This window comes from Ptiloglossa arizonensis, chromosome 4 (assembly GCF_051014685.1).
Source record: "Ptiloglossa arizonensis isolate GNS036 chromosome 4, iyPtiAriz1_principal, whole genome shotgun sequence".
Lineage (NCBI taxonomy): Eukaryota > Metazoa > Arthropoda > Insecta > Hymenoptera > Colletidae > Ptiloglossa > Ptiloglossa arizonensis.
Window position 1 is genome coordinate 20696392 of NC_135051.1, and position 22350 is coordinate 20718741.

Consider the following 22350-nt stretch of genomic DNA (forward strand, 5'->3'; position numbering starts at 1 on the left):
TTCTACGCTTGACGCGCTCGCAAAGCGTTAAAAGCAATGGAACGATCGGAATTCACGCGTTCCTTTATCACAGACCGCGAAGAACATTCGTAAACCGGTCAACCGACTACCGAATCTCCATTAAAGGGTTCAAGGGGATACGTATAATCCTCCGAGGCGTAACATCTCCAGAGACAGCTTTTAAGGGCATTCTCGGTTCCTCTCCGGACGATAGACGTCCAACCACTCTGCCACGTTTACCTCCATTCTTGGACCGCGTGCACAATGCATCAAAGGAACGCATTCCGGAGACCAATGCATTTTTTGGTCCGGGAGTGATCCGCGCGCCGATCTTCAAAAGGGAAACCGCGCAACGACGTTCAAAATGGCGACCAACGCGGGTAAAGGGGGATCGTAAGATGATATCGAAGTAAATCGTCCGTGGGGTCTCTCCCACTCGTCGCGAGTTCGTTTTACGAATACCGAGAGAAGTGCATTCCCCTTCACCTGCATCGTGCTTGTAAAAATAAGTTATCGAGCTCGTTTTCCCTGCCATTGGTCCTCTACTGGACTCTCTCTCTCTCTCGACGAAATTTACGACGCGGAAAATATTTTCAGCCGGCTTCTCATCAGTTCGTTCGAACCTCGCTCGTGACGGTTTATTCGTTTATTTATACGGAACGATCTACTGCTGAAGATTGCACGGAGATTATTTCAGTGAGATACGAAGGACAAGAATGGACACGAGAGAAGTGAAAAAGAAAGAGAAATATGAGGTGCAGTAAATATTTTATAGAATGAAATGATTGACAGAAAATATCTATAGTCGAACGATGAATGTTATTAACACCAACGATCATTCTCGTTGGTGCTCGAGTGATAACCAAATACGGTTCGACAACTCGTTCTTTAACGTCTTTATTTTAACGCAGGTTAATATCTATTGGAAGCCAACGATGTACTGTGCAAAGTTGAGAAGTTGACATTTGGAAGAAATTGAAAATTTCAAGTTAGACGTTTTAATTGGTCTCTGAAGGCCTACTAACAATAAGTACTGTCCACACTCTTGCATAACACGGTACAACATTCCCCTTAATCCGAAAGTCATCTTTCCAGTTCCCGACAGTAGCGAAGTACCAATCGCTCTAAGCTTTTTTTGTCATATCTTCGGTCAGAGACGACAGAATTTAAATTCGAAGGCCTACTAACAATAAATACTGTCCAGATTCCTCCATAACACGGTACAACATTCCCCTTAATCCGAAAGTCATCTTTCCAGTTCCCAACAGTAGCGAAGTACCAATCGCTCTAAGCTTTTTTCGTCATACCTTCGACCAGAGTCGGCGGAATTCAAATTTGAAAAAAGTGATTCGTAGTATAAATAGAACTCAAAAGAAAGGAGGTTAATTATTTTGCGAAATTCAATAATAAAAATTGTTAATTTGAGAAAGAAGAAAGTTGTGATTTAAATTGGAAACGAAAAACTTATCTCGGTGGGTAAATTTACCACCCGATGCGTGAACACGTATTTCTGAAACACCCTGTAAGTCATCGTCGTCGTAATACCGCGTTTATCGCCGGTTCTTGATTCAATTCTTCGCTGATTTTATTTTCTACCGAGTTCGCTAAACAGGATCCGAAGAACATTGAAGAGCCAATTAGCGAGACGTTGTGCACGTATTCAAGCGAAGTGTGCAACGAAACCAACAATAAAACACCCTACATACTGTTTCCTAATGTATTTCACTGTAACCAGCGGCATTTGCATATCTGCATATGTATACACGAGCTTTCGAAGGGCCGCGATTTCCGTGCTGAATATCCACTTTATTCTTTTCGATTTCATTTCGCTACTGTCCCTCGCGTTTTCATTTCTTAACATTTACGGACGAAACGCTGACACTCGACACTCGATGTAAATTATCATAAGTGACAAAAATAAGAGACGTGAAGTAACCGACACACCGATGATTCCTTCTTTCCTTTATACCATCTCTCCCGTTTGTCCGATACCGTTGAGAATCCAATGTTCGTGTTTCGACGGAAGCGTACGGAGTTTCGATAATTGCGGGTAAACCGAGGCTGAAAATTCTCACAACTATCGAAACTCGCGCAATTATCGAAACAACCGATAAGAAGTTCCACTTACACGATACATTCCCTCCTATCGATGGATCGACCACCATCTATTAACTCCACCACTAGCGTCAATCGTTGCCAAGTAACCGTACCCTTCGATCATCAACACACAGTGGAACACGAACGAGGTTCTCGTGCACCCATCGAGGTTGCATTTATGATAATAATACGTCCTCGTTGCGCCGAGATTGTGTACGAAAGAAATTGAATATCGAGCGAAGAAAAAGGAGAAGAAAAAAAAAAGAAAGAAAGAAATTAATGGTTAAAAATGGAGCCCAGAGGGACGAGGAACCGGGGGGCTCTGTTATTAACCTAATCTCGATACTTGTCCGGGTTCCGGCCTCGAAGTTCTCAGATCTCGGGACACGACACGTCGTTAACGACGTTTCAACGAGGACGTTCGTCTCGGTTTGCGTTAAAAATTCGAATTGAACGGTGAAGAAGATACTTGCCAGGGGAATCGAGAGCTTACACAGCAAACGCTCGAGGATTTCCTAGCGAAATTCATGTGACACCTGTTGTGTTCCACGATATAGGGGTTAATTCGTGCGGCCGATACGGCCCAGGCTTCCACCGGCCGAAACAAAATGTAACTGCAAAATGCCTAATCACGGGATCGCGGGCTGTTTCATCGCCGCGATTATCGTCGAACGGAATCGCGAAACTCGCCTCGCGCGAATCGCCACGGTGAAACGAACCGAGCCACCGCTTTTACGTTTCGTATAACGGGGGCGAACACCTCTGCCCTCAAGAATTCACTTCCACTCGGATCGCGAGTTTTTCTTTCCCAAGAGCTCGTGAAATTAGTCGAGCGGTAATTAAAGCGAATAGTTTCACGGGATACGGAATGAGAATGTCAAACTTGTGATAAACGCAAATAACGACACGACACGCTGAGCTAACTTTAATTGCTTTCCAATTAGGGAACTCCGGTAATGACGTCGAACGGAATCATTATCAAAGAATTGCGAGCACGATGATTATTAGACGTTTTTCTCTCTTTTTTCTTTCTTTCCTTTTCTTTTTTTTTTTCCTTAAGCTTTCGAGCGCGAGAGACGCGTCGACCAAATTGGAGTTAGGTTTTAATTGCGTTTTAGGTGCACCTTGCCTCGTCGTCGCTGGTGAGCTTCTTGTTAAACAAACGACAGAAAAGAGATCGATGTTCGTGCAAGTATGCGCATATTGTCGCTGTTGTACGCTCGAAGTAATATTAATTCAACGATAAATGCGTAACTATTGGATTGTTCGGAAAGTCATTTAATTTTTTTTTTCCATGAAAATGAAACACGCTGCTTTTAAAGTGTACAAACATTTTATTAAATCATACATTCTCCATTTTGGAAAACGAAATGACTTTCCGAACAACCCAATACAATAATCCCATTCACAGTCTACTCTCCACAGACTATACACACAGGACTACTAAATAAAAAACCATCCTGTGGGAAAATCGTCACCACACCCGGATACGTGAAAACGAGATCCAGATTCGATTCCTTCTAACCGACTAACACCGTACGCGGAAGCGTGATCGCGAACGCGTCCAGTAACGGGAGCGTATGTTAATTAGCTCGGGCCGATAATGGACCCAGGACCGACGATGACGCCTCGTCGTTCGGGTTTATTCGGCGCGGAACGCGGAAAAAGCCCCGGTCGATGACAGGGGCCATTCAGTTTGTTTGTCGGCTAGGAATTTCGATGCCGCGCGCGCGGAACGATGACGTCGCCCGATAATTGATTAACGCTTGATAATTAACGCTGGTCCTTGATGCACTGGCGGCAACGACGAACGCGCCAGCTCGTGCGCGCGCGCACGAGCGCACAAGCGTGCTCCTGCGCGCGATTAGCCGACTACGCTCTTGTCCTGGCTTTGATCGTCAACTAATTACCCGGCACGAAAGCGCACTTCGGCTCAGAATTTAATTTAACGCATTCCCACGGATGCTTCTTCGTCGACGTGTTACGTTAATCAATGGCTGGGAAGGAAGGAATTTTCGAACGGAAACCGTCTTCCCGTTTCGACGAGCCTTTGAATTTTTTAGCGGCTCCCGTGTCCAAGGAGAGATTTTAATCCGGGCTCGTACCAGAATCCGGTCAGGTCGTTTACAACGCGAGCACGATGTAATTTAATAAAACGGTGTCAGGCTGGCTCGAAGTTCGAGGAGCTGGCCTGTACAGGATGTTGTTAAAAGTTAGGTTAAAATTTTCGCTTGCGAGTTTCCCGTGTCGAAACGGGCGAACGAAGTTCCCGGGGACACGTGTTCGAAAACATTTGTTCAAACTGAACGAGCCTGAAAGGGTTGTTGGGGTCATTTCCGTTTGTTTAAACTCGAAACTGGCGAATTGCCGTGCGTTGTTCAATTCGGGATAACGAGGGTTCGGTTTTTGTAAATTGTCATTTCGGATTGTCATTTCCATCGGTGTGGAAAACGGAGTGGGGAACAAGGAACCGACTTGTTGTTCTTGAGAGTAACTTGTGACTGTGTGCTGAATTCCTTTTATTTTTTTTTATTTTTTTTTTTAATTGCGTCGCGATTCTGTTGATTTGGAGGGAAACGAGGACGGAGGGGAGATGGAAAATAAATTGATATCGATTCATAAATGTGACGTTGAATGTTTGTACAGCACGTCGAGTGTGTGAACAATTTTTTGAGAAGTGGACAAATAATTTTGAGGAATCAATATATATGTTGATGTCACGTTTTCTGTATGTGAACAATTTTTTGAGAAATAGACAAATAATTTTGAGGAATCGATATATATTTTTAATGCAAGATTATTAGTGCGAAATACTCATAATCGCCCTCTCTTGGACCACATTATGTAGTTAATAGATTCTCTCTAATTAATCTTGATTTTTACATTTCTGTCCATAATCATAAATTTCAATTTTCAACAATTATTTCCATCGATATAAATGTCTCCGGACGTTGTACCATTACGCTTAATCACTTTGCCATTTATCTCCTTAATGCATAAATTTCTTTTACACATTGTTTCCCTTCAACTCTGTTCTCAAATGCTCCCAGTAATCATTTAAGTCGTCTCTCAACGATTAACCATAACCCGTACGCGTTGCTTCTACTCTCGTTCAACGTTTTCTAATCCCCTACAAAAAACCGAAACCTGAAGCTCAAACGTTGAATTATACCAAATTTACCGTTTGAAAATCTATAATTGCTCTTTCAAATCCAAAAAGGGGTTAAAAATAACCCATGGAGAACCGTCTGAGAATTATTCAGAGCGGAAAAAAGGAGAAGAAAATTTGTTGCTCAATATGTATGGAATTATTAACGGAAAGTATTAAAACGTGGAACGTTTTCGATCGCGTAACGTCACCGGCACAAAGAAAATTTCCACGGAATAAATTTGATCCTGTTTGCTATTTCGTGGCGGGTTAATCGGATTACTTTCGGGGGATAAAATACAATTCCAACGGAAGAAACGGGGACCGCGGTGGTAGTAAAAGGAAGTGGAGGGAACGTGACTCGTATGGACTCCGTAATAATGAATGACCCAGACGATTTTTAAAGTTCCCTCCTTCGAAGTGGAATCGAGGTTATTCGATTCGACGGGGGTCGGCGAACTCGAAACTAACCGAAATCACCGGATCGAAGTTTCTCAATTTACCGGGCGTTGCTTCTCTCTTCTTCTTTTTTTTTTGTTTTTTTTTTTCGTTTTTTGTTTTTTTTTTTCTCCACCTAAAACGAGATTCCCTATGCATTAGTAAGACCAAACGAACTAAGCAGACTTCCGAGTTACTTGACGCAGTTACTTTATCGTCCGGTGTGTCCGACATACGCATTAAGTTTTAAATAAACGAAGAGGATTCTCTCGAAGAGCCTCGTAGATTCCCATTGGGGAGTCCCTCCATTCGAAGAGAAAGCTTCGATTTATTTCGAGCAGAGAATTTCGCTAATAGAGAAGAAGCAGAAGTAAGAAACAATTCCTTGCGATGAAACTTTTATCGCAAGAATCGCGAATTACCAGAGAGGTGGACAAATTTAAGAAGAAGAAAAAAAAGAGAATCTACTGCGAATCGGTTCCGCTTATCGAACAATGCTTCTCGAAGAGCAGAATCTCTGTTATTTGGAATTAATAAAGTAAAAGATAAAACGAAGAAACGATTTCTTCCTTGAAAATTTTCAAATCCAATTAATTTTTATTATCGTATTTAAATGCCCGATATTCTTTTCAAACTTTGAAACATTGATGCTCTTTGTTCAATTTTAGGCAATTTTTGAAAATTCTTAACCCTTTCGTTTTCAAATCACTTAAAAATAACGAACATAATATTTGTTTCTATATTTGTGCATATTTCATGACAATTAATCGATTCGTAAAGAGTGTCAAATTTTAAGAATATTTAAGAATTACATTAATTGCAAATACGTGCGACAAATGCACTTCGTTACATCTAAAGTGTTTTAACAATGTTATAATTTTCTATGCAATTATCTGTATTTATAACTGTATTTATAATACACACCCCTTTGTATTAAATTAAAAGAAAATAATATATATATTCGTAGGTGTGAAAATACATATGACAAAAATATTTTACTTATCATTTAAATACGTAGCCAATAATTTTTCGTGCCGATGATCTCTCTCGATATCGTGCAATTTTTATTTCTCGAACTATAAATTGTCATTGTCATTGTTCGCACGAATTAAATCGAAAAAAATTTAAACAATGGATCGCGAAAATGTTGATCGAAGTTGCCACGAACAAAAGTTACGCCCTAAGGGGGAAAGTCTCCTCTCGCAGAATTCTTCATCGATCTCGAGTTAACTAGATTCACGAGAGACCACGTAGAGAAGCGTAAACGAAGAACAGGTGAAAAGCACCGAGAAGTATACATACCTTTCGAAAGCGAACCGTTTCCAGTACGACGAGCTTACCTTGACTCATATTGATCGCAGCCTTAAGGAGGACCGAATCGAAGCGCTTCGTCCACCGACAGCCAACGGAACTGTACGCCCAGGACTTGACTTTAATTTCTGGAAAATCGAAACTTCTCGACTGTTAATCGTTTCACGGTATCTGCGCCCAGTTTTCCAGACATCGTCCCAAATACGTACGATAACGGATACCGTCGCGTTTATTTCTCACTACGTTTCTTCGTTTCTACGTCTATTCCACTTCCGGTCTACGAATCAATACAGAGGGCTTTGGAATTTCCTTTTTCCGGTACAGCTACGCCGAACTTGTTTCTCAACACGAAGTGCAATTGCCGCACGTATTTGCGATTAAAGTAATTCTTAAATATTCTTAAAATTTGACACTCTTTACGAATCGATTAATTGTCATGAAGTATGCACAAACATACATTACTATTATTTATACAGGAACAGAAGTAGAAATTTAAAAAAAATCATTTTATGCAAATACAGATCCATAAATACTCGGTGAAAAAGTTGTAACAATACATAGTATTGGGGAACAGATGGGAAACTTGATTTCGATACGGTACAAGATACTTTAATTTTATATTACGAGATATTTTAATTTAATATTTCGATTATCTCCGGCCGATCTGTGCGATACCGAAGAATTGAAAATTTTTTTAAATTTGTTCGGTACAATGAATTCCAACAATATCAATCTTGTATTAATAGAAAGTTTGAAAGGGTATTAATACTGAGTGGTCAATACACTCGTTAGTTACATCGATCGCATTCAACGACCTCAAACGAGAAGTAGAGCTCGCGTAAATAAATTAGATAAATACCATTGACCCGTACTACACCGACAATAAGAGCACGTCCATTATTGCATTTTATATTCCATATTTCCTCCGCATTTTATATTCTTTAAATACTGTTATAACGAAGCATTCATGGGTCTATGTTCGCATAACTCTTTTTATTATTTCTACTTGTAGAACATACTGACACAGTTTAGCCCGAAAATTCTGCATACGAAGAAATTCAAAGATAGTTTTCAATCTCGTCTACTGTAAGAGAAAAATTTACGTAACGTGGATCTAAGAGAGACAGAATTTCCATTGGAGAAGTCTGAGCGATTGCGATATAGATACAAACCAAATTATGGATATATATTTATGATCGATTTGTTATACACAAAGACTGAAGATAAAGCAAGATTGTGAATCGAACAGAACATTTCCGGATGAAACAATCTTAAAGGCTTAAACAAGGTTATTACAAGAAATAAAAACTTACAGCAACATACTGGGAAGTCTTATCGATGCTCGACGTTTCTTGGTTTCAATGGTTCTGGAATTTCAGCCATAAAGATCTTCATTTGATGTTTTATCAATAAAATACAACGCACTGTCTTTGTTAACCCTCGCGATGTAACCGTCACTCGACACACGTGGTTTTTTTTATCGCGTCACATACTTTCTTTTCGTTTCGTTTATCAAGATATTCGCCCAGTTCGCTCGTTAATCCGCGACGTGTTTCAAAAGAACGTTTTTTTACACGTATCACGATTCTATTTCCATCAGAGAATCAAACTACGAATTAGATTAATACGAAAAATGATTTCTCTCACCGCGATCACATTAATTGTAAGGAAAGGAGGTTCGCTTACTGGTTCCGCTGTCGCTGCTCGTGCTCTTTCCGGTTCCCTGATTGGTCGCCTAGTTGTAACCAATACGCGCTTCCGTAGCCGATCTCGCGACCGATACGCGGCACGTGATTGGCTTACGGAAACCCGGTGCTAAATCGTATAGCGTGTTGGCCCTCTGTGAACTCCTTGGTAACAAGGGAAGTTCCCGAACCGGGAAATTCAGAAAGTTTTGAACTATTGTACAAGTAAAATAGTTTATCCGTAATACGAAACCATTTTTTGTTGTTATGAAATTACAGTTTGAGAAGACGTAATCATTCCTCGGAAGAAATGTAAATTTTTTTTTCTCGAATGTCTCCAGAACGACGAGAAATATTGAAAAAAAGTTTACACCAAGAGTGAATTTCTAATTTATATATAGAAAACTGCGTATTAATAATTATCGAAGAAAAACCACCGTAGAACAAGCACTTGAAGAGTATGCGCTGTTCGATAATTATTTGTTCACGAAGAACGTGTACTTTACTTCCACTTGTTTTCGTGACGAAGTACTCCTCGACTCCTATAAACAACATAAATTCTTTATCACGGTTTTCTTGAATTCAAGAGCGAGTAAACTGTACCGCGAAAATTCTCACCTTGTTTCAGAATTATCGGAGCGTACAAGTGCCGTAAAATAAATTTCACAAAGTACAGAAGTAACGTTCCTGCCTCTTGGCGATGAAACTAAACTACTTGTTGTGTTATGGCCCCCAGGGGCACGACCTCGTATTGTTTGCTTTGAAGTTTGTCGAACTGCTACGCGACTAACCCAAAACTCTTGTTTTCTACGAAAAAAAGAAATATCCAAACTCCATATATAAACTTAATAAAGTACACTTTTTGTCAAATTCACAATTTCAGATATTAAAAAGACAATAATGAAACATCATTGAAACATCGTTTGTAATGTCAGTTTGAATAAAAAATATAGAATACAATTGACTTTAATTTCAAGAAAAACGACTTTGAATATCGTACAATACATTTTCCACAATTTTTAGCCTGATATCATAAATAGACTGATAGGATAACCCGTTTGCTTTTTACGTATCCTTGAGTACCGAATAAAATTAAGATGAATATAAATATAACCCTAAACGAAATCCGTCTCCTTGAGAAAGATTATTCTAAGGTGAAAGGAAGATCGATCTTCGGTTAAGGGGAATGTGGTGCTGTGAGTAAATGGAAACTAAAATGTCTAACCAAGTACGACTCACAATTTCCCCTGGGATTGATCTTTCTTTCTCCCTACAATACACGCGTGCACCAAAACTATTCCAAGTCAACATTCTCGAAAATAGTCAATCGTAGCAAAAAATGTTACTCTGTATTCTCGATTAATTTTCTCATGTAGAATAATTGTATTCAAACTTGTGTACAAAACTCATGATCGTACAAATATTATATATATACACTCCTCAGAGTGCAACCCTCAAACATTTCAAACGTAATTATCCTTACAAATCGAAATGAAAACAATCGTTCCCCTTGTACAGCATCGACGATTCTTCAATTATTCAACATTATTACTCCCGTAGATTGTTGTTCACAATTCTCGAACGTTAAAAACTTAATTATCCTTACAAATCGGTATAAAAACAATCGTTCCTCTGTACACCATTAACGATTCTTCAATTATTCAACGTTATTACTCCCGTAGATTGTTGTTCACAACTCTCGAACGTTAAAAACTTAATTATCCTTACAAATCGGAATAAAAACAATCGTTCCTCTGTACACCATTAACGATTCTTCAATTATTCAACGTTATTACTCCCGTAGATTGTTGTTCACAATTCTCGAACATGAAAAACTTGATTATCCTCACAAATCGGTATAAAAACATAATTGTTACAGTTTCGACGATTCTTCATTACCCAACGTTGTTATTCCCTCTAGGTTGCACCCATTCCTTTATTCCCTTCAATATACATATATATTTATATATATTACGGAAAAATTGAATTCACCCGGGCGATAGAGAAACAGCACCGAGGCGATCGCTTTAAAAATGGAACATCGATCCTCGAACCGTTTTGTTTACGTAAAATTCCACCGTCGTGGCGTCGATTTCTCAAAGACCTCGTTCCCGGGCGCCACGAAAATGTCTGATTCCGATGCGAAAAAGAAAGCAACAAACACCACTGGCCTGGTTCCACGGAGAATTCCCGATAGAGTCGAACGGGCACGGTGAATGATAATTCCGCAGACATTTCGTTCGCGGTGCTTCTCAGGGAACGAAAACTGTCGTATTTTTGTCGTAGACTTACCCGGATCGTATCGATGAGTGGTGTACAGGAAGCTGAGAAATCGACCGATATTTCACGAGGAATCGCCGCGATCGTAAGCAACCCAGCAGTCAGTTTCTCGTCGATTTTATCGCGAAAAGGATTTCACCGTGTCGCGAAACGAGATTCTAGCTGTATCGCAACAGAGGAGAGAGAGAGAGAGAGAATCGATCCGACTGATTTATTGTTGTCGTTGCAGAGGAATGCACCGCGGACAGGTGCAGCAAGGTGCCCTGTTCCCATGGCGGGAAATGCTTGACTACTGGCGGCGATACAGCTGTGTGTCTGTGTCCCCTTGGATACACCGGCGACCTGTGCGAAACCAGGGTGGATTTGCAGGTAACTCTAAATAAATAAAATACAATCTTGTTTGTTCAATTAGGACGAAACTCGGGGCGTAGCCGCGGGCCGAGTCGGTACCGCGAATCAAAAAGTGAAGAAGTTCCTTGTCGATGGTTTCATCGGGTTGCACGGAAAGTGATTTCGTTTTCCAAAATGTCGAAAATTGAATATAATTCGATAAAATGTTTACCCGCACTGAAAGAATCGTGTTTCATTTTCACCGAACGAAACGAAATCACTTACCGAACAACCCGATAAACATTGTTAACGTTAAAAGCTTCTGATTACCGGTACGATGGAAACTGAATTTATCGAAAAAGAAGCCGGATACTTCAACTACGTGACTTTTGTCGAAAAAACTTTACCGGGTCGACTATGTATCCATGTACCATATCTCGTTTATGTTTGTAGGATAAAAATATGTGCACGATTATCGTAAATTAAACATGGAAACTTTTTTATACTATACAAATCCTCCATAGAGTCGATAGTGAAGCTTCCAGGTTTGATTCTTGTTTACCTGTGTCTCAGAAAGTAGGGCGAAAGATTGCGTGCCTGTGTGTATTAACATTCTCTTATCGTGATTTAAATATCCAAATGGTGAGCTCAGTGTTTTGGTATTTCATTGGATTGAATCGTTCGGAAGGTGACTCTTCACCGAATAGAACCAAAATCGTGAGAATGGACTCGATGAATCTTATTTTTTTCTTAAAACTGTGAGAATTTGTAAATAGAGGGTTGGTGTGAAATAGAGCTCAGTGTTTTGGTATTTTATTGGATTGAATCTTCACCTTCCGAATAGAATCAAAATTATGAGAATAGAGTCGATGAATCTTATTTTTTTTCTTAAAACTGTGAGAATTTGCAAATAGAGGGTTGGTGTGAAATTGAGCTCAGTGTTTTGGTGTTTCATTGAATTGAATCGTTCGGAAGGTGACTCTTCACCTTCCAAATGGAATCAAAATTATGAGAATGGTGTCGATGAGTCTTTTTTTTTCTTAAAACAGTGAGAATTTGCAAATAGAGGGTTGGCGTGAAATTGAGTTGTTGAAAGTATGCACCGTTGCCCACCGAAGGGTTAAGGGAGCGGTAAAAGTTAAGGTCGGGGTAGGAGGATTGAATTCGATGCGCGGGAGCTCTTTTGAAAAATGTTACGAGGTGTGGCAGGACCTCGGGCATCGTTTATGTCCTCCCACGCACCACTGGCCTCCTTTCCTTTTCGCGCTGGTAAAAGCTACATCCCGGTGATAAACCCGATCCCACGGGTCTGTGTAGGAAAGTGACCCTGCATTATGCGAGAGACCAGCAGCACGAAAGATCCCACGAGGGCAACTATTTTCTCGCGGCGACGACGCGTCCTCGCCGCGGTAAAGATCTTCCACTTTGCTTATCGGGTTCGTTCGGTGTGACGAACAGTCCCTTTGCAATTCTCTTTCGTTCTTTTCGCGATAATACAGGGGAAACAGGGACAAACGATAACACTCCACCGTGAAATTGATAACCAATTTCGTTGCGCGAATCGACCATTTGCTCACTGGTAGATTCCTCTGTGACGAAGAACGAAATCGATGAAATTTGTTCGAAACAAAATTTACGTATTTGGTATAGAATTATTTTAACTCGATGTAACGTAAGTTTTTACATTTTACAAGACGTCTTGTAATTATATCATTAGATCGATCAATGTTGCTGCGTTGAATTCTATTTAGAGTGTAAAGGGTTCACGTAGCTTTCGCTTGGTTGTAAAACACTTGTTTTAAAGAAAGGATTAACATCGCGGGTAATTGTAAAGAGTTATTAAAAACGAGAGGTGGGCGAAGTAATAAGTAAAATTACTTGCACGTATTTATCACGAGAGAACTTTTCCGACAACGTAATAAAACAATCTTGTAGGGCTGCGTCCCTTCGGAACGAACCGGGACAGCGAAAGAGGAAATATCTTTTGTATATTCTGAAAGTTTCATAATTCTATCAATTTCCAAGTTTAGAATTGCTTCGTGAATGAAATCACTTGCGCCCAGTTTGGATTATTAAAACACTAAGGAGGATAACTTGTAAACAAATATAAGGTGAATTTTTTTACGAACTTTCTTTATTATTCTCGTGTCGTCGAACACTTTATGAACTGCTGGAAACAGAGATCACCGCGCAAGAGAAATTTTACGCGAAATTGTGCGATTATTCGTTGACAAATATCGATAGAAAATTATTTATTTCTTGTACGTTGAGTAGCTTGCTGCATTTTGGAAAGGGTACCTGCAGGCCATGCACGAGTAAACGTTATCGAATAATTTTATTTCTCTACCCTTAAACAGCCTTTTCGTTGAAACATCCTCCTTTGGACTTTATTACCGCTCGAACAATTCCAGGCATCCTTTGAATTAATTTTTCAATCGTATTTCGAGCAATATTCTGCCAACATTCGTTTAACAGTTTTCACAAGCGTTCTTTCAACGCTCGTATTTTCCAATCGTCGCTTTGGGAGGATTTACCGCTTACTCTGACATTCGTAAACAAAACCAAAAGTACACGGAAATAAAGTAATCCGTACTGCCCGTTAAAAATAACAGAACCGCGAGAGTGTTCCAGTAATTACACATGTACTGCAAAATGTAACAAAGAACGATCCGAAAATCCCATGAACACTTTCGAACGACTACTACATTCGAAGTTTGATCGTAAATGAAATAAAAAATAGCTTTGAAACGCTAATTTCGCTCTCTGGAAAATTTATTCTTATATTAATAATCAATATATTGTATTATATTCAATATCTTACTGTATATGGAACTTTGCAAAAATTAGAATAACAAAATTAGACAACGCCTAGGAGTACGTTCCACGAAAAAAAAAGAAAAACAAATAACGAGGTTCGAATTACTTAATTTTATCGCGCTCGAATGTTCATAGAAACTCGTTTAGTCTCTCGTTTCGCCGATAATGAGAAAAACAACAAACGTTCGAAGATATCTCGTGTCCGTCGATGCGTTCGCGATTCGAAACGAAACTCGAGGCACCAGCGATTAATTAAATCACGGTTAAACGCGACCCCCGTACGCCGCGAACTTTCCATCCGACCCTTTATCGAGGGGGGACGAAAGGGTCGTAACGACGTGCAACGGGCTTTTGAAGTCTCTCCCGATAAAGCTTTCGAAAAATTCGATTGAATTGTCGGGAGTGTGTATTATATAGAATTAAAAGGGTGGCGAGCCTCTACTCCCCGTAGTTAGAGAACGAGTTTGAGTTTCAAGTGACACTTGTTAGCTCCGATCCTTCGTGGCTGTTTGTCGGACGAGTTTAAAGGAAGTTCCGGTTCACCGGGAAACACGGTTATCCAGGATACGAAATAGAAACCCTTTGCCTACGGCGACGATTGATCGGTTCTCCCGTGAAATTTTGAGTACACGTTGAGTATACGGGGAACGAACAAAACAACAAAATCGAGTATGTTGAATTGCTTCGAGAAACTCGTGCTCATTTTCTCAAGTACACCGAACAAAGTTACCTTTAACGATTCGCGTAACCCCCTGTTCTTGTCTCCGATGTTTCTCAAATTTTTAATTGCAAAATACAACTTCGAAGGGAAATATTGAGAGACCGTGTTCGCAAATTTAATTTCTCTCGCGAAATCTCTCTCTTGAGAAATACTTATCGAAGACTAGAAACATTCTCTCCGCTTAAGAAACAAATTGGAGAATATTTCGACAGCGTACCGGCAATGTTAAACGGAATAGTAAAAATTAGAAACAAAGATTGGAAAATAATCGACTAATATTTGACTCTGTAAATTATTCACCATCTCCCAAAATATATACGTCTGATACCAACCGGAGACATTCTACAAATTTTCCAAATCGTAAATTACAATCGAAACAGTCGAACGAACGTCACTTTTGTTTCAATTATTACCATCGTTGTATCTACAATAATTTTCAGTCCCTTGAGACGCGTGAATCGAACGTTTCGTCGATCCGATACCGGTACTCAATTTCTCTCGAAATCGACCCGTACGTATGCGCGAGGGTTAAATCTGCGCGATTTCGAACGATTTGGAAAAGTATCCGCCGCGATCGTACGTCGTCAGACCGTTTAAAGAATCGAGGCGTCGTATGATCGAGCATCGCGCTTAATTACACTCCGCGCGGTGCATTGAATTCTTAAAACGTCGGCCGACAATCGACGCTTTAGCGAGGGCTCGACGATCTCGAGAGCGTGAAAGCGACGAAACGGATCCCCCCACCCTAGTCCCCGACCAGACACGTCGCGCCACACCGCGGATTATTTTACACGTCGCGCGTTAAAGCGTGCCGCGATTTTTCGCATTTACCGCGGACAAAAGGGACTCCATCGGGGTTTTCCCTTCTTTTTCTTGAACGATTTTTCAACGTTTCCACGGTGGCATAATGCCGATCAATTTGTCCTCTCATCCGCAGACGCCACTTCACGTGCACCGCGCACGTGTGCGGCGATATACACGCGCGAATTATCCGCGTCTATAACCACCACACCGATATCGATTATAACAATGGCGGATGCATTAAAGCCGGCGATAGACGCGTGGAAAATGCGTTTGATAAAATTGGTATCGGCCTGACAGCCCGATATTACTTCCGGGACACTTGGGGAGTAATTTTAATACCGGTTGGGAGTGTAGCTACGCTTAAAATTGATATTCCCCCCACCCCCAACCCCCACCTACCCCATCCTGCCCGACGTTCTTTGCAGTAATCGTCCATCGTTCTCTCTTTCCCGCGTTTTCCTTCGTTTTAGTTCCCCCCACCCCTCGGCGTCCTTTCAGGTTCCCTTGTGCCCCTCATCTCTCCTAATCCTCCCGCGTTATATCTTTTGAATTCCCTCCTGCGTGCCCTTACTCTTTTTCCGTGCCGCCTTAATCCTCGGCAAGGTGGTCGACGTTCTTTTCCAAGGGTGATCCTTGATAGACTCCGTAATTTTTTCATTGTTATATCGATTATTATTATTATTATTATTATTATTATTATTATTATTACACTTTTTTTTGTTTCGACATCGATGTTATCAATCGTGACATTAGCTATCGAAACCATTCATGGTCACCCACCGTGTTTCACGTGATCCAAACACTCGTTTACAGTTCAGAATGGCCCACACTTATTATTCTGTACTCTGTTTACAACTGGATAGACCCGATCGCAGTATCAAATGACTCGTTCTCGCTCGTTTGAATACAGATACGCGTTGTACACTCTGTACCACCGTTTACGTGCAATCGCGACTCATTAACGATACAACTCAGTTTCCGGGAGAAATAAAAAACACATGCGAGAACACGATATACGTACGAGGATCGTACAGATTTTTCGATAGGTTTTTAATTTTAATCGCAAAAATCATTTCGGTTGATTTCTTTCCTTTCTTGCATCTACTAATCGAGATTTGTGACAAAACATATGGGGAAATTGCAAGCTACGTATTTCCAACACTTGTGGAATGGCATCGAGAAAACATATATGAGGGTCTCTGGGGGATCTCGCTACGGTACGATAAAGGTTAAGGCGGGTTTCCATTTAGGCGACTTGTAGCATGCCACGTATCGTCTAATGTCGCCTGTTTTTGTACAGTGTGCGACCGAACCAATTTCACCGAAGCAATATCAATGGATAGTATGCATCGCGTCTTTAGTAGCAATAATAATAGAGGGAGAAAAAGAAAAAAAGAAAAAAAAACAAGATGGCGGAGGAGAGAACCATTTTGTGCGTCGTTGTCGCACGCGACATATTGCCTCGGTAGAATAGTGCTTCATCTCGTGCGTCATTGTCACACGTTTCTTAAATCTTGCCTAGATGAAAACACGCCTTTGGGTTCTCTTCTTCATTTTCGTTCGCGTTTCTCTGAAGTAGTTCTTTACGCTCTCGCGTCTCACGACGAAAGTGTTTTCGAATATATACGAGGAAAATTTGCGTCCCGAGACTCGGTGGACGGCGACCTGCAACTCGTGAGATTCGATTGTGACGGAACTTTGGATGAAATTTTTTCCTCCTTTGAAATTTCAAAAGGGTGCAAATTTTTGAAAATTGGACACGAAAGTATTTTGTAACGAACACGGTGGATCTCTCGGAAGATCGTAAACGATGCTACGATAAATCTGGTAACTCTGAATACGGCGAGTTAACGAGCTCCTTTCAGCATCAAATTAAATCGGGGGAACCTGACGAAAGAGATGTGCTCATAATAAGCCGGCTCTCGAATTCTCTGCTACTTTCTTCAACTCGCTCAGTGACGTTAACGCATGCAGTTTTAATAAGTTTCCTCGTATTTTCCGGTGTTTCGAGAATCTCATCACTAGTTGTTGGTTACGTAATACAACCGTTTGTCCTTTACGAGGTATATTCTTCACGTGGAAGCATAATTTCGGTGTTACACACATGTGCTCCGTCCCTTGAACGAAGACTCTTACTCTGCACTCCAGTTCGCGTACCCTTCCTTAATCTTTTCCCTTCGTCGCTTCTACTTTTCCGTACCTGTTACATCGCCATTTCTCACCACCGAATGGCAAAAATGTCCCTCGTGCTTATCTTCGCTATCCTTTTCGTCCACGTCGTAACTTCCCTGTAACAACTGCCGTAAGCACTTTACTAGCGTATTATACAGAGTGGACCGTTTAAAAGGAAACACTTAAATATCTACGTTATTTATGATTCTACGAACAAACTCTTCGGGACGAAATTGCCCTCTTTGAAGGGACACGTATAACGGTGGTATTATTCCTTTTTCAAGGTTATATTTTTACGAAAATCTAAGATCACTAATACTTTTTTAAACAACACCGCACACTTTTTCGTTTAAGTATTAAACAATACCTTACCCCTTTGTAGAGGATAAAAGAAACAAATCCAATAAACTCTTGAAGTGTCTCAAATTATAGAACAACCTGTGTAGAGGTTATTAGGTACTGTCCGCCCATGAGAAGAAGGCTAACGAGTGTTCACATCCCCACTCCAGTTCACAGCATCGTGGCTCCTCCTACCATCGCGCGTATTGTCGCTATTGGCCGCTGTCGATCTTCGTACCGCCCTCGACCTCGCCCGCCCCCAATGCGTGGGGGAACTAATAGACTGTAAAGTGGGAATAGAAACACTCGTTGGCCTTCTTTTCGCGGACGGACAGTATTGAGTCAATAAAAAAGCTACCCCCCGCTTACCCCCACATTACAATAGTCGTTTACATAAATGCATATATACTATATTTCCAAACGTATCTCTAAAAATTAAGCTACCACATTGTGCCATCTTCTCACCAACCTACAGTACCAATGATATATTTCTCCCATTTGCGTTTCACCGTTACAATTCACCGTCAATTTCGATTAATTCTCGAGCAAAATAATTTTGTCCATTTCATTCGCAAACCTTCAATGAAAAGAAAAAGAAACCGATGAATTCTCGCACGAGAGTTCGAGATTCATCCTCCCTTGTCACGACACGCAAAAATGAAATTTTCTCCTCATCGTCGTACGAGCGCGTTACACTTGTACTTCCGCCTCTTGGCTTCCCGTCGAACGCTATACGTTATCACGTCGCCGATGCTCCGGTGTAACGAAACGTAAAGTGAGCGCCGATGAAATTTATGCGGGGATATAATGTGCGGAGCACGCGATCGCAAGGAACTCGGCAGACTTTAATTTAGTAGCTGTATCCACGACGAACGAACCGCTTGCTCGCGAAACGGTCCCTTCCTGTTCGGTAACTACGTCATTTCGGAAATTGACGCCGCGAGATAACCGGAGGAAAAAAAGGACCAGCCATTCACTGGAAGTAATGTTACCGTCAGACAGCTTCGCCGAAGAAGATCTCCGAAGACCCTGTGGCCCCACGATTTCTCACCGTCGCCGCTGAAAAATCGCTCGATTTGTGGTGTTTCCTTGTCTAACATTTTATAGACGACCTTAAAGCTCGAAATACTCGATCCCTTGTAACAACAGGTCCGGAGGATAGTCCCGATAACGTACACGGTGTATCGTAATATGTAGGACTCCTTTCGATGGCTAGATCAGGGTATACGAAAACAGTAAAAAAAATTCGTAAACATGTGTAACCTTGTTCTGGAGTTGCCATTTTTTTTTTGTTTGCTCCTCAAGTGGAATTCGATTGGTATGACTGAGTTTTAATATTATTCGATTCGTTAAATAGAAGATGAAATTTAAATTCGACGAGAGGGTCTAAAACGATCATTGAAGTCAAACTCGATGGAAGTCTGGTGTTAACAATGGAGGACGGTTTAAAAATAAATGAGAATATTTTCCGGAGCACTCTGCTACGTAGCAATATCCTTTTAACCCCTGAAAATAAGTCACGCCCCCGTGAGTCCACTGTGCAGTACTCAACTTTGACGCGCTACGCCCGCTGTAATATTTGAAGCGTTTAGGTGCTATATTCGCTAGAAGGAAATGGTGCTTCTGAACCATAAATGATTAATTGAGTCGATATTAAGACAAAAATACTGTAGTAACCAGCACATCGATTAAAAATCTATGGAATCTTTTAACGACACTCCTTGGTAAATTGACCATCCCATCTTGGTATACTAAAGATTGATGCGTTCTAAACTGTAAATGACAAATACTTGTATCACCGTGAAACAAACGTATCACCATGCTGCTTTCAATACAATTGTCACTGTATTGTAATCACACATATGATTAGAAAGCTACTTTCACCAACCCTTTTTGCTAAAGAACATCGACCATCTTGATACGTTCTTAAGTTAACGCTTATAAAACATTGTCCGAAACCCGTGGTAAATCCTCGAGCAACAGGGCAAGCAGCGAACGAAAACGAGCAAAACTGATCCCCCAAAACTCGGTAACATTCAATCCTCGACCATGTGCAATCACTTTTCTTCGCGAAGGATAAGGCAACGCCCTGCCCTAACAAGAAAGGATCGAACGTCCTTTGGCGTACAATTTTCCCAAGGAAAATCTGCCGCTTGGTAAGATAACCATGCTCGATGGATTCTCTGGCTTGCAGGTGCCGTCGTTCAACGGATCCTCTTATCTTCGCTACCCGGGATTGGCCGACACGTCGCTATCTTGGCTGGAATTGGCTGTCACGTTGAAACCGACCGCCGCGGACGGCGTTATACTTTACAACGGACACCATAGCGACGCTACCGGGGACTTCATCGCGTTGTACCTCTCCTCGGGACACGTTCATATCATGTTCGACCTGGGAACGGGACCCGCCGATTTGAGGTAAGTCGATTCCGTGTAGCGATCGACGCTCGATACTCGAACCGTGTTCGGGGGCGGTAACACTCACCTCCCCCGCCCCCCGCCCCACCTCCAACCCACCCTTAGCCCCCCCCCCCCCCACTCTCTCCTTTCCGACCTGTTCCTTTCAATTTCCTCGTTACTCCTTTCGCTCGGGTCCTGCCTCTAATTGAGTCGTTTGCATGGCCTGGCCTCTCGGTGAGCGGATAAGGGCCGCGAACGGATATTGTAATTTTATTGGGAACGCGCGTACGGTAACTGGGGTGAAAAAGGGAAACGGGTCGGCGGGCCGCTACGGCCGCCTCGTTTGCGCTTGATTAGACGGGGAAGTGTATTTTAATTTGTTGAAAGTTCCTGTACGGGGATCAGGCTTCACGCGTCTGTGGATAGGGTGAAACGCCAAGTAATCGACACTGACTCGGTCGTCGTCAATTGCCACGAATTCGTTCGCCGATTAAGATTCTATTGGGTCGTCCGGGAAGTCGTTTCGTTTTCCAAAATGGAGAATACGTAATTTAATAAAATGTTTGTACACTCTGAAAAAATCGTGTTTCATTTTCACCAAAAAAAAAAAACGAAATGACTTTCCGAACAACCCGATATATAAATTAATAATTATTACATTACATCGTTTACATTATACAATCTAATAATTAAATATATATAATATAATAATCATTGATTTGTGTATCTTTCTCTCAGAGGCGAATTCAGCACACTGAAATAAAGAAAAAAATGTATACAAATATACGTCCGATATTGTTTTCCAATTACAACCGTTTTTAGGCTCTAGTAATTCTTACGATGAACCGAGCTCTTCTTTCAACTGTTTAAGTATGGTTTCCTGTCCAATGCACAACTTCTTGAAACAAATGGATTGATCGTAGAGGTCAATTAACTGGCAACCTCAATTTCTATTTGTTGAAGCACCTAAAGGTTTACAACACATCGGTAGATAACGTTGAGGTACTTCAACTACGTATTGAAACGAGTTGTCAGGGAATTGGGACAATACCTGGTACTTTTGAACCGACGAAGAGATCTGTAATAAGACGCTTAGAAGTCGTCTGTTCGAATCGGAGATGCACAATTTCCGTGAGGTTAGTCGAACAACTGGAATACTGTAAAAACAGCTGTCAAATAAACTCATGTCAAACGTACATTCACATAAACTCTCTCCTCCTTTCGAGCGAGTTATACTTTTCTTCAAATTTCTATTAAAGAAACCCTTAATTTTATAAATTAAAATTTTGTATACTTCCCTACGGAGACTTTACTCCTACGTAATGTGACCACGCTTGAGTGGGTGGTCCCTAGTGGGGATTGGGCGGAGCAAGGACTCTCCCGCCCCCCTCCTACGTTCAATTTAAAAGGACTCGACAACTTACGATCCGTGCACAGTACCAAAGACGATCGAAACCCTCTGAATACATCGCGTCTCGTGAAAGAAGGAAGGTAGACACTCTCGACAACGTTCACCCAAGCACTGTCTAGATACGTGTCGCGCGACGAACAAGATCGCGTTGATTACGTCGCTTGTGACGCGGCATAACGAGTTTATGCGCGACGCGATCGATTAACGAAGCCCCGTCGACGGTGTCGAAAGAACCGACCGGGATCGTTTAATCCGTTCTATCCGCCGGTAACGATGTATCGACGTCGATCGGCCTCATCGCGAATTAAGCTCTCTGAATATTCATGACGGAAAATCAGTACGCGCGTCCTCCAAGGCACCCGGTTCAGGGGATCGGATCGGGCCGCTTCATTTTTCC

General features: G+C 41.3%; 1 protein-coding gene and 1 long non-coding RNA gene across 5 annotated transcripts in view; one reads left to right on the forward strand and one right to left on the reverse strand.

The window, feature by feature from the left end:
* Window positions 1-22350, forward strand: part of LOC143145537 (pikachurin) — a 260250-nt gene that overhangs the window by 225339 nt on the left and 12561 nt on the right. For all 4 annotated transcript variants that reach the window (XM_076309011.1, XM_076309013.1, XM_076309012.1 and 1 more), the window contains 2 exons: window positions 11189-11328; window positions 20337-20560. In XM_076309011.1, coding sequence (XP_076165126.1) covers window positions 11189-11328; window positions 20337-20560 — 364 coding nt within the window. The remainder of the gene's footprint in view (window positions 1-11188; window positions 11329-20336; window positions 20561-22350) is intronic.
* On the reverse strand, window positions 21198-22089 carry LOC143146319 (uncharacterized). Its single transcript, XR_012991897.1, has 4 exons — window positions 21967-22089; window positions 21594-21699; window positions 21382-21508; window positions 21198-21296 (listed from the first exon to the last, which is right to left on the reverse strand). It is a non-coding gene; the product is annotated as an uncharacterized LOC143146319 (long non-coding RNA).